Source organism: Thalassophryne amazonica, chromosome 18 (assembly GCF_902500255.1).
Source record: "Thalassophryne amazonica chromosome 18, fThaAma1.1, whole genome shotgun sequence".
Lineage (NCBI taxonomy): Eukaryota > Metazoa > Chordata > Actinopteri > Batrachoidiformes > Batrachoididae > Thalassophryne > Thalassophryne amazonica.
In genome coordinates, this window is record NC_047120.1 from 70,298,238 (window position 1) to 70,310,309 (window position 12,072).

The following is a 12,072-nucleotide window of genomic DNA, read 5'->3' on the forward strand; positions in this document are numbered from 1 at the left end:
TGTGGACATTGTCCTGTTGAAGTACCTTAGGAGGACGTGATGTGATTTGGCACTTTATCAATAAAACTGAACCATTTTCAGTGTTGATCAAGTGTAAACAGGATTTTCACAAGGTAGACCTTGGTTCCACTTTTCACTTGGGTCAAAACGATGATGACTGGTACAATAATGGGTTGGAACATTAACACCGTCGAGAGTTAAACAAAAACCGAACCTCGCAGTAAATCACTTCTAGTAAGCTAAAATGTCTTTACAAATGTTTGGTAGCATGAAGAAGAGCTCTACGGAGGTACAGGAGCTGCTGGTTCGGGCGGCAATAGCTCAGTTGGTAGAGTGAACCGTCTTGTGAGCGAAGGGTTGGTGCTTCAAATCCGGCTCCCAATCAGTCAAAAATTTGCATGTTGCCATTGTGTCCTTGGGCAAGACACTCAACCCACCTGTGTATGAATGAGGTGGTTGGAGGCACTGTAGGTACAGAATGGCCGCCACACTTCCGTCAGTTTGCCCCGGGGCACCTGTGGCTACACTCACCACCACCAATGTGTGTGAATGTGCGAGTGAAAGAATAATGCAACTTGTGAAGTATGTGTTAAGTACTTTGGGTGTGTTATAAAGCGCTCTATAAATCCAGGGCATTATTATTACATGACTGCATGTTTCCTCAGCAAATGTAAAGAAAGGTTTTTTGCCTTCTTCCCGTTCCGGAGTGTGAGCCCTGGACTGGAGTACTACGTAGCACTCCTAACATCTTCACAGCCCATGGCTGTAATGGCCTAGTGGAAGCAAATTTAAACTTAATCAAATTCTGCATTTCCCATATTGTGCTGGCACAATTTGACCTGAAAGTTAAAACTTTGCCTTAGCAAGAGAGTTTTTTTTTTTATTGTATCTCATATAACTTGTTAGATGCTTTTTCGTGTACACATCAGACTTTTCTCTTTCTTGAAAGAATCATAACATATTTCGTAGATTAAAGTAAAAAAAAAAAGTCATCATCATAAACCACATGGCGACACCTTCACACTATTGATTCAACTATAGAGCAGAGTAATGTGTCACTGAAGCTGGCGAGGCTCAGGATGGGTCACTGTGGCTTAAACAGTGGGCTGTATGTGTTTGGGAAACATCTGGATGGTTGCTGTCATTTTTGCAGCATCTCTGAATCTGTTCTTCGTGTGTTATTACGATGCCCTTTGTATGCAGAGGATAGAAGGGTCATGTTTAGTGGTTTGGCAGATTTGGGTTATAGTACCTTTTCCTTGAGGACATATAGGAGCGCTGTCTCTATCATTAAAGTTTAATAGGTGTTATATGTCTACTGACCTGAGGGGGGCAGCAATGCACTGAACGTGCCTAGCCTGCCGATAACCAAGAAGAAGAAGAAGAAGAAGAAGAAGAAGAAGAAACAAAAAAAGGAAGAAACCACATGGCGGCCTGTTTGGAGTTTAGCAGTAACTGCTGTTTTTCCGACACACCGTGAAGGCAGCATGTTTTGTCTGTGTCGTCATCATTGGGAAGCAGCTTGAGACATTCCGCTCCGATTCAGCTGTGAGGCGGTCAGAATGACAAATATTGTAGTTTTAATGAAAACAGTACGTCAGTGAATGCGATGGCTTAAAGTTTAAATGAGTAGTTTATAAGTGTTCTCACGCGTTTTGCCGCTGACGCCCGTCGGCTTGAATCGACGCTGACGTTAGCTTAGTCTTAGCCTTAGCCTCAGCCTCAGCCTCAGCCTCAGCCTCTGGTGTTGATGCTGGTTTCTGGCGCTCTGAAGTCCCGCTGCTGCACGTGCGCTCAGTGTTCTGATGTCGTCGGTCCGTTCTGTTATCCATCACTCTACCATTACCCCTTTTGTTGTTTAACTTTGATTGCAGATGTGTCTGGTTTCCTTCAGGGATGGAGTTCTCCAACGCCAACCTGACCTGCAGCATCTGCCTGGATCGATTCCGGTTCCCAGTCACCATCCCCTGCGGTCACACCTTCTGCCAAAAGTGCATCACGCAGCACTGGGACACCAAAAGTAAAGCCAATATTAGACCTCAGTGCCCAATGTGCAATGAGAAGTTTGACCCCCGGCCCGTTCTCAAGCGCAATGTGTCACTGTCGCTGTTGACTGAGGCCACAAACAACAATGGCAGCTCATCCGGCAGAGAGGCGCCGGCCCGGGGGGGAGAGGCGGCCCGAGCCATACTGCTGTGTGAGCGTCATAAGAAGCCTTTGGTTTATTACTGCAGGCAGGACAAAATGTCCGTGTGCTGTGAGTGCGCCATCTCTGAGTGCGACGGCCACGACAAGGTCTTACTGGAAGCAGAGAGGGAAAATCAAGAGGTACGTCAACGGTATGACACCGTCTCTTTTCTGCTACAAGACGGTCCGTGTCACCAGTGAAAACACAACCCACCCGTGTCTGATGGTACTTATGGAGCCACTCTCTTATTTTGATGTATTCAGCTCCTGCTGGAACGAAAGAGTAAAGAGGTGATGAAACTCAGAGAAGAAACGGAGAAAAGTGTGAGCGAGGTGAAGGAGAATATCAACAAAGCTGAGGTAACGTGCACTATTTCACCAAATTACAGCCCAACCCCCCGTCAGGGAACATTAATGTCAATCTGAGAGATTGTTGGACAACCACCACAGGAGCAGAGGTTTCTTTGGCTGGTGTGTCCACAGAGCAGAAAATTGCTGAGCAAAGTGCTCACAAGCGCTTCATCTCAGCAGTAAAGCTTAATTTAAAAGTCTTATTGAAAAGATTAATAGGATCTATTTCTAGTTACAGTTAGAGTCCCTGGGAGCAGGGTAGTCTGATATTCAGGATCTAGTCCCACCTGCAGGGGATGTCCCTGACGTGATCCAAAATCCTCAAAACTGTGTTTTCCTTCAACAGGTGACCCTCCGTCAGACATCAGCATGGGTGAATGCGAAATTCTCCGCACTGATTAAGGTTCTGATGGAGAAGCAGGAGGCTACAGTGCACTTCATGGAAGAGCAGACGCAAGCGACCATCAACGAGGCGGCGAGCAGATTAGCTGAACTTCAAGAGCAGTCACAGAAACTCGCAGAGACCCAAGGCCAAATAGCAGCTTTGCACGACCTCCCTGATACGGAGCTCATCAAGGTTTGCACTGCTGACTGTTTATAACGTGAGAAAGTTCTGTGGCGTTCATACACTATCGAGCTTTGAGGTCTCATACGCATTGCACGCCTTCCCAGGAATCAATGGTCGTAGCAGTTCCACATTTTAAAGAAATTTCAGCGGAGGTGACGCCTAACCTGCAGGATCAATTAAACAGTGTCACAGATCTCTTGTCCCGCATCTCCAAACTGGTATTTGAGGACCTGGAGAGAGCCGTGAGCACGACAGTGGATCAGGACAAACAAGGTTGGTGTCTTTACCATAATCTAGTTTTCTGCTGCACCCAACCAGTTACCGCATTTTGGTATTTTACCAAAGAACTAGTTACTGTGATTAACGGACTTGTACTTTTCTGGTTGGTCTCCAGGCTCCTCTCCACAGGACAAGCGGCCGGTTTTGGCGGTCGTTCCCAGTCCGGCTACTCCGTGCCTCCGTGGTGGGACGGAGGGTCTCAATGCTTGTAAGGCCCAACATTTACATTAAAAACTTCACTTGATACTCGTTAGGCAAGAATGTGTCATGGTTTTAGAGCGTTCGTTCCACTCTGTTACCGCGCCGCCATCAGTACCAAGTTGACTGCAGCTACTTATTTATGGGCCTTAACATTCTCTTCATCCTCATTACAGACAGATGCTCTTTGACATTTGACCCTCGCACTGCCAACGGGCACCTGTGTCTATCTCAAGAGTTTCGCAGGGCAGAGCACCTGACCTCTGGGCCACGTCCCGTCCCCGCCCATGAAGCACGCTTTGACCACACCTGGCAGGTGCTCTGCTTTCAGGGCTTCACGAGTGGGCAGCACTACTGGGAGCTGGAAGTGTCCAAACCCTGGGCCTACCTTGGGGTAAAAAACTGTTGGGATTTGTCACTTTTCAAAACAAGAGCAATGTGATTTCTGCTGTAGTTCCATTGAAGGTCTTTATCACTTACCTTTGGAACAGCAAAATCTTGGGATCTGAGGCGCCTTCCTGTCTCACATTCCACCCTCGTCTTCTGTCCTCAGGTGGCCTATGAGACCATCCCCAGGAAGGAAAAGGGCAAGAAGTGCATGGTGGGCATGAACGAGCTGTCGTGGAGTCTGCAACTGGATGAACGACAGCTGAGTGCTTGGCACAACGGCAACCGGGATCCTGTGTCGGGCCCAACCCAGCACAGTCGCATCGGCATGCTCCTGGACTACGAGGCAGGGACGCTAACCTACTATGGAGACGGGCAGACCAGGCTCCACACTTTCTACTGTGCCTTCACCCAGGAGCTGTTCCCTGCCTGCTGGATCGGAGAAGGCGTCAGCATCACGCTGTGCTCCTCATGAACATACAAACAGGAAGTGAAAAGAGCGGCGTCACCAATACGGACCGCTTGGAATAGAGGATCCCCGTACTAGTTTTTGTCTTTATACAGACTGCCTTTTTCTGACCTAAACAAAGAACCTAACAGAATGTCGTGTTTTCACTTCCTAGTCACATAAGTTAAAGGAAATTCCCCTTAAAGTTGAGAAACTTGGACAATGCAGAGTTGGACGTGACGTGTTTCGACACGTTATTGTGTTACCTACAAAAATCTCCCATCTTTTCTTTCTGATATTTAAAAGTATTAAGTCTAAATCCGTTCTCACTTTCAAGGATGTGTATCTCGGAAGGTCACAGTTTGAATCCTTTTCCATACTTTGGAATAAGGTGGCCTGGGAGGGCATCCGTGATGAACTGGAATACGCCATTGTATTGTTGTGATTGTGTTTTAACTGAGATGGTATTTTCAAGATGTTGAAAAATTTCTTCTTCTGCGGCAAACATATTTTGGTAATCCCTTGCATTCCCAAGGATGCCGTGACATCCCTATTTTTCCAGGTGTGCCGAGGTTGTTCTAAAGTTATGCTGGTGTCTGGTTCTCCTGTGGATGTTTTTGCACAACTCATTTTGTAGAAGTCTGGTGTATTATAGCATCAAATTGAGTGGACAGTCGTATTGTTGGGTAGCTGTGATCTTCACCGACGGGTTTGTCAGTGTTGTAGAACGTGACGTTCCTGGGATGCACATCTGGCAAAGTGAGATTGGGATTTAAACTCACCAGCAGGAATGTCAACACTCAATCATGCTGGAGATGGGTAGCAGACAATCTGAATGGTGCAGTAGTTAGTGTTATTAGCTGTTTAACCGTCTGGAAAGGTTAAACCATGTTTGTTTAGTGTTATTTTGATAATGGAGCAAAAACATTTTTTGTGTGTGTTTAGTTCAGACCCACAGAGCTCGCAAATGGTGCGGTTCCCAATTAAGTACACAGCATTAGAATTTATGGACAACACGACCTGAGTGAGAATCACTATTTTCTTTCAGGTAAAAAAAAAAAAAAAATCATTTTAAACTCGAGTCGGAGGATGCGTTGGTGTCGCACTTTGCTGCATAATGTAACACGACAGAACCGATTCCTCTGCTTCACGTCCTGTAATTGGGGTATCCATCAATTCTGCCAAGATCACAGCATCAACAGCGAAGTCGAGGTCGGTAATCGTGTCCTCGCCGATCGGACACCTGGTCCGTCCAAGTATTGGACAGCGTGGGAGCCAGAAAGTACTTTGAGATTTATTAGAGAGAGCTACATGTAAGAAAAGTCGGGTTTGGACACAAGTTTTATTTTTTAAGCTGTAACAGCACACTCACCCTGTAACACACACACACCCTGCACACTCAGTTTAGATTTGAGGACAACTGCGTCCAAATCAGGTCAACAGTAAAATCACCACACATTTCTTCAATCATTAACTGAATTTGAAGTGAGCTGTAAGACATGAAATAAACTTCAGATTTTTTATCTGCTGACTGATCAATGAAATAATGGGGGCGGCTTTAAAGTGTGTTGTCGCCCGTTACGGCTTATGACAGCCAGCCTTCAACATCACCAATTTTTATTTTTAGAAAAGTGTAGAATTGTTGACCTTTTGTGGCAGGATTCCAATTTTTAATATTCATCTGTTGTGCAAAATCAGGGTTTTTTGTTTTTGTCCTCTTGATTAAAAAAAAAGTTTAAAAAGCGAGAAGAGATACAAAGCAGAAATGAGCCATCATCTTAGTTTGAGTTTCTGTTTCTGTGAGCACAAAGATGAGAATTTTAATTTATTTTTTGTTTAATATTGAGGTACTGGAGGATGTCCAGCATCAGGAAACTCAGATTTGCATCAGTTGTTAAAGTGTGCAGACAAACTACTGACTGAGAAGGGACACATTTCATGATTTATGAGGTTTTAATGACATTTAAACTTCATTTTTCTTGCTGTTTGTGTTTCAATAGCAGAATTACTGAACAAGGTTGGTTTGAATTTAGGACAGAAACACAAAGTTGGGGGGGGGGTTGAATCAGGAACAGAGTCAGAAACATTGCAGTCAAAGGTGTTACTATATATTTTCTGTAAAATGTGATTAAAATGCAAAATCGTAATAAATTACACTGAATTAATGAATTCAGATGCACAGGTGGAGATTTATATATATATATATATATATATATAGATGTTCTGTGACCGTTTAATGAAGACTTGTGGGAGAAAAACCTTGTCATAATTTGCGTGACAGGAAGTGCATCTTGATACAAAGGTTGCCCATGTTCAGACTAGAACTAGGAACACTGCAGACCACAGTTTGTCACAGTACACAGTCTTCTGTAACCCCCTTTAACAAATACGGTTCTAATGAATATGAATAAATACATAATTAAAATGTGCACTTAAAAACAATTAAAACTACATGATACATAAATAATTCATAAGTTCTTATTTTATTTAAAAAAAATAAATAGTAAAGAGAAACGTTGACACGGAGCATGCCCCTCCCCCACCTGCCGACAGTTACCTGTGGTTACCTAGCAACCGCAAGCTTGTGAAGCAGCTTCATTTAGGTTTTATCCCAGATTTTGTACTAAGAGATGGTTTTATTTATTTATTTTGGCCTGGCTGACAGGCCAGGTTTCTTACTCCACCCAAGAACCACCCCATTCCCTAGACTTGGACTCGGACCTGAGCTGACAGCAAGGTGAGCCACCCAACAGACAAATCCCTGGATCAATCAACAGAGCTGCACGTGCTGCAGTGGAACATCAGAACCTTACTCATTACCGGACAAAGGTTTGGGTAGAAACAAAAGGATTCTGCATTGGATTACAGAACATTTAAAGAGACAAGTGAGACTTTGCAAGCTTTTGGACATTTAGGAAAACTATGATTTTGCGCTACATTACTGTCATGTGAAATGTTTCTTGATGAATTGTTTTGTGTACTTTTAAGGGTACATACAGTGTCATTACAAAGTGATAAATACTGTTATGAAATTGATAATCAAATAGTACAAACCTAAAACAGCTTGAATGTAAATTAAAGCAACATAAGATAGGTTTAAACTGCAAAAACATGAAATAAAATGACCGGTCATTAAAGCTAAACAGCTTTGAAACAAGAAAAAGAAACAAAAGTAAAACCTTAACAGACCTTTACTTCAGATAGTGAGGTAAAAAAAAAGAGGTTTTTATAAAGGAAACTTTTTGATTTTAAGTTAATATTGTGTCTGTCATTGTTTGTATTAAATTTTGCCGGCTTTTCTATTTAAAAGTTCCTGTCTTTGGCTCTATCTTTGAATTGCACACCACTCCATTACAAATCTAGAACTGCTCCTAACCCATTCCCTTTGCCTAACAGCATAGGTGTTACACTTCACTGAGTCTTTCACCTTGACACCTTTTACATCTCAATGAGGCTCCGTAAAGAACTGAACTATCAAATGTTAAAAGCTTTTAAATTTGGGGGGGACTCGAGCCCTGTTATTTAAACTCGTTTTCACCAAACTCAATGAAAATAGTAGAGAATCTTGAATCTTCGACTCGACTGGGTTGCTTGATGCGAGGACGTTTCACTTCAAATCGCAGAAGCTTCCTCAGCTAAAATTCTTGCTCTGGTAGTCTGACTTCTGTCTTGACCCTTGTAGAGAAATGATGTAGTTGCATTAATCAGGCTTTAAATTAATTAAATAAATCATCAGAAATTGTAAATTTGATAGCTTAACTATTTTTATATTTGTTTTGATAGTACCTGTACCTGGATGTGTTGCTGTATGTGGTTAAATGATTTAAATTTTTTTTGAAAACATTAAATGTTGATTCAGTAGTTCACTGCTGTTGGAACCAAAATGGTGCCATGTTCTGAGTTGACACCACTCTATCTAGGCACACTACTGGAGTCTTGTCTGACTTGTGCCGTGATCTCCAGGGATAATCACCAGACCCCAGCCTGAAAAGGAACTCATCACTTCTACCAATGTGCTGTGTTCTCTTTAAGCAGGGATCCTGTTAGTTCCCCTGAGTTCACCCTAAAGACAGGATCCCTAGTTACAAACAGAGCAATGTAGTGTACTCTAGCAGATGTCAGGAAAACTGTAACGAACACTACATAGGTGAGACTAAGCAGCCGTTACACAAAAGACTATACCAGCACCGCAGAGAGGGCACCAGTGGACCTCAGTCTGCAGTTCATCTCCACCTTAAAGACACTAACCACACGTTTGAGGACAGGGAAGTTAAAATCTTAGCCAGAGAGAAGAAATGGTTTGAGAGAAGGGTGAAGGAGGCATTGGGCCTCATGTATCAACATTGCGTACGGCGATATTTGAGCATATATGGGGTGTACGCCAAAACGGCTGCGCTACTTGGCATTTACCAATGTGGGTCGTTGGCTTACGGTGCGCTGAAAATATACACCAAGTCGAGAGGTGGTGTAATTATACACCAAAATGAACCAGCACTGGAATCCACATAAACATGAAAATGATCAACATGATAAACAGTGCCATTATACAAATCAATGCATGTTACATAAATAACACTTTCTTGATTATACTACATAATAATTAATACAAATCCCGCTTTTGCTGGATTGTTGGTCTATGGAGCACGATCCGTGGCCACAGTGCTGACCGCAAAGAAAGCGCTGCTCACCTTTTTCTCCAGACTTCGAGCCTGGAGCCAGAGCAGCGCTGAGCTTAACTTTATGTGGAGTGATCGTTTTAGACAATGGAATTGATAATTACAACTGTAGTGTTGTCATTCCCTTCGCCCATGCTGCAACCAGGTTTTGTTTTCTCCATTCGTTTAACATAAAATAAATAAATAAAAAAGAAATCTGAAAAATAAGGCGTGTCTTATTAATTGAGCTAGCAAATATCCACGTCAAGAATTATTGACATGTGAAAAGAGAATAACACTTTTTTGATTATACTACAAAACAATTAATATGACAGCCGCTTTTGATGCTCTATTGGCACGCGTCCTGATTGGTGGAGTTCTTTTTCTTTGCCGTCTTCCTGGGTTCCGTGTCGTGAAATGAGGGTGTGTCTGAAGCAGAGTCTGAATATTTATGGGCGTGTTCATTATAATTACAACTGTTTTCACCCGCCGCATTTATCAAGGTCACGTCGGGCGTACGCCGGAAATAGGCAAGTGCACGCTGCTTGATACATGTCACGGCAATTTTGGTGTACTTCAAATTTACACCAGAAATTTACGTCAAACGCGCAACGTTGATACATGAGGCCCAGTGTATGTGAAACAGTTGAAACCCAGCCTTAACCTGGGAGGGAGTCTGAGACATGTTTTGTCCCCCGTTTACAATGGGGTACTCAGGTCAAAGCAGTTTCAGTCTTTTGTTCATGAAATGAGTAGGGATGGGTACTGAGAACCGGTTCCTTTCGAGTATCGTTAAGAAATGATTTGATCCACCATCATCAATAAGCTTTTTGCTTAATGATTCTGTTATCGGTCCTTTAGAGTGGCCGTTATTTTGGGGGGTGTTTTTCAGGAAAATGATCATTTCTCTACATTGATTACAGACCCTGCAGCGGGTCCGTAATCAACTTTTCTGCAGCGCGGCTTTGCTTTGAACCTTGAACCAATCGAAGCAGTGGTTCGCAGACTGAAGCAATGCTTCAATCTGTTCCTTCGTTTATTCTTTCGCTTAATTTTCCCCCGCTAAAACCCTAAAGAGCATATGTGAGTATTATTTACCTTTTTTATGTTAAACCGACCTGTTATGGTCTTCTGAAACAGTTGATAGATGTATTTTCTAACTTAAAAATGGGAGCGACGCTAACGCATTAGCATGTCTATGGCATTTTCAATGTTAAAAGTTAGCATTAAGCAGTTGCAGCTGTCACGTTCGGGTGCATTTGTTTTCTAATTGTAATATTTTTTAAATTTATTTTTGTTTATATATATTAATAATCTAATGATTATTATATATATACAATATATGCCTATTATATACTATTTTAGAGAAAGAGACGAAAAGAACCTGAATAGAAACACAACAGAAAATATAAAACCAACTAACAATGAACATAAATAAATAAATACATACAGAAATAAATGTTTCCTGTGAACATCTAGTCTTATTTAAGTTTAATGACAGTTTGTTTTGGTCAAACCATATTTTCAGTTTGATAATTTCTTCAGTGATTTCCTCCAGAACTATCTGCCAAACTACAAAACCGCTGCATCCTAGTAAGAGCAGAATACTACTGGAATGAATCTGAATAAGGAAAGTTGTTTTTTCCCCTCACTAAATGGATGCTGCACTCACTCCAGTTTATTGTCTGAAATAGTCTCAGATTGCATTTTAGAGCTTCTAGAATTGAAACATTTTCATGCAGGTGGTGTTGGGGGGTAATTTTGGATTTCAGCTTTTTTTTTTTTTTTCTTCACTAAATGGATGCTGCACTCACTGCAGTTTATTGTCTGGAATAGTCCCAGATTGCATTTCAGAGCTTCTAGAATTGAAACATTTTCGTGCAGGTAGTGTTGGCGGTAATTTTGGGTTTCAGCTTTTTTTGTTTTTCACCACTTTCATCCCTGAATATGTCAATCGTGAGTCACTTTTGTGCGGAATAAAGTTACTAACTGGGACTTCTGTCTTGTTGCGAGAAAGAAACGAGAACCTTCTTCCGTTCTGTTCACACAGCTCCAAACGTTGCGCGGCTCTCTGCCGAGTCAAGTTAGAATGATACAGTCCAGTCGGAATTAATAACTTCAAAGCAAAACACCATTTTGTTTATTTTTATTTATCAAGGATACAGTGACCAATTTCAGATTTATTTACTTTAAGACTCAATGAAATACAAAGAAAACCTGTAAAGCCTACTTTTAGTACAAAATTCACGAGGTATTGATAAGGAATCGGATCGATAAGCAGAATCAATAATGGCATCGATAGATAAAATCTTATCAATACCCATCCCTAGTAATGAGTCATTCACGTCATCAGGAGACTCGTCAGGAGAGACGCCAGTCCCATCGTTAGGAGGGACAGCTACCCTGTCATTAGGAGGGTGCTAACTAGAGCACAATAGGTGCTAATTAAAGCAACTGTTTAGTCACCGGCCAATAGCAGTCTGCCTCTCGGTAGGAGGGGTCTGGTTAGGTTTAAAACTCTAGCTTTTGTGGCTTCTGTTTGTTCTTCTCTACAAGAGTCAAGACAGAAGTCAGACTACCACAGCAAGAATTTTAGCTGAGGAAGCTTCTGAGATCTGAAGTGAAACGTCCTCGCGTCAAGTAACCCAGTCCAGTCGAAGATTCAAGCTTCTCAACTACCTAATCCCTGGAGATAAAGGTGCAGATGAGAGGGTGAAACAGGATGATCTGCTACTGTCAGAGGTGAGACGAAGTCACCATCAAGTCGCTCTCAAGTCATGAATCAGCAAGTCCCAAGTCAAGTCTCAAGTCATAATTAAAACCAATTGTTTGCAAGCTGACTTGAGACTTGACTTGGGACTTCCAGATTGATGACTTCAGAATGACTTGACAGTGACTTCATCCCACCTCTGGCTACTGTGATGCTGAACAACAGCAGCTAAAATGGAAACAGTTTTGGTGTCGACTCAGATCATGTCTATTTTAGGAATAAATCATTT

General features: G+C 42.2%; 1 protein-coding gene across 1 annotated transcript; it reads left to right on the forward strand.

Annotated features, from left to right (window-relative positions):
* Positions 1-1,476: 1,476 nt before the first annotated feature.
* Positions 1,477-6,403, forward strand: trim65 (tripartite motif containing 65). The gene is made up of 8 exons (XM_034194220.1): positions 1,477-1,814; positions 1,895-2,328; positions 2,452-2,547; positions 2,885-3,115; positions 3,211-3,379; positions 3,501-3,593; positions 3,760-3,977; positions 4,137-6,403. Exons 1-8 carry the CDS (start codon positions 1,751-1,753, stop codon positions 4,443-4,445), a joined length of 1,614 nt encoding a protein of 537 aa, XP_034050111.1. The 5' UTR covers positions 1,477-1,750; the 3' UTR covers positions 4,446-6,403.
* Positions 6,404-12,072: the final 5,669 nt, after the last annotated feature.

What these genes read in the sequence shown, in the direction of transcription:
- trim65 (XM_034194220.1), top strand. Translation starts at nt 1,751, where the DNA reads ATGCTGGTTTCTGGCGCTCTGAAGTCCCGCTGCTGCACGTGCGCTCAG. An exon ending in CTGATACGGAGCTCATCAAG is followed by an intron (nt 3,116 to 3,210) that starts GTTTGCACTGCT and finishes ACGCCTTCCCAG; the next exon opens with GAATCAATGGTCGTAGCAGT. An exon ending in GACGGAGGGTCTCAATGCTT is followed by an intron (nt 3,594 to 3,759) that starts GTAAGGCCCAAC and finishes TCCTCATTACAG; the next exon opens with ACAGATGCTCTTTGACATTT.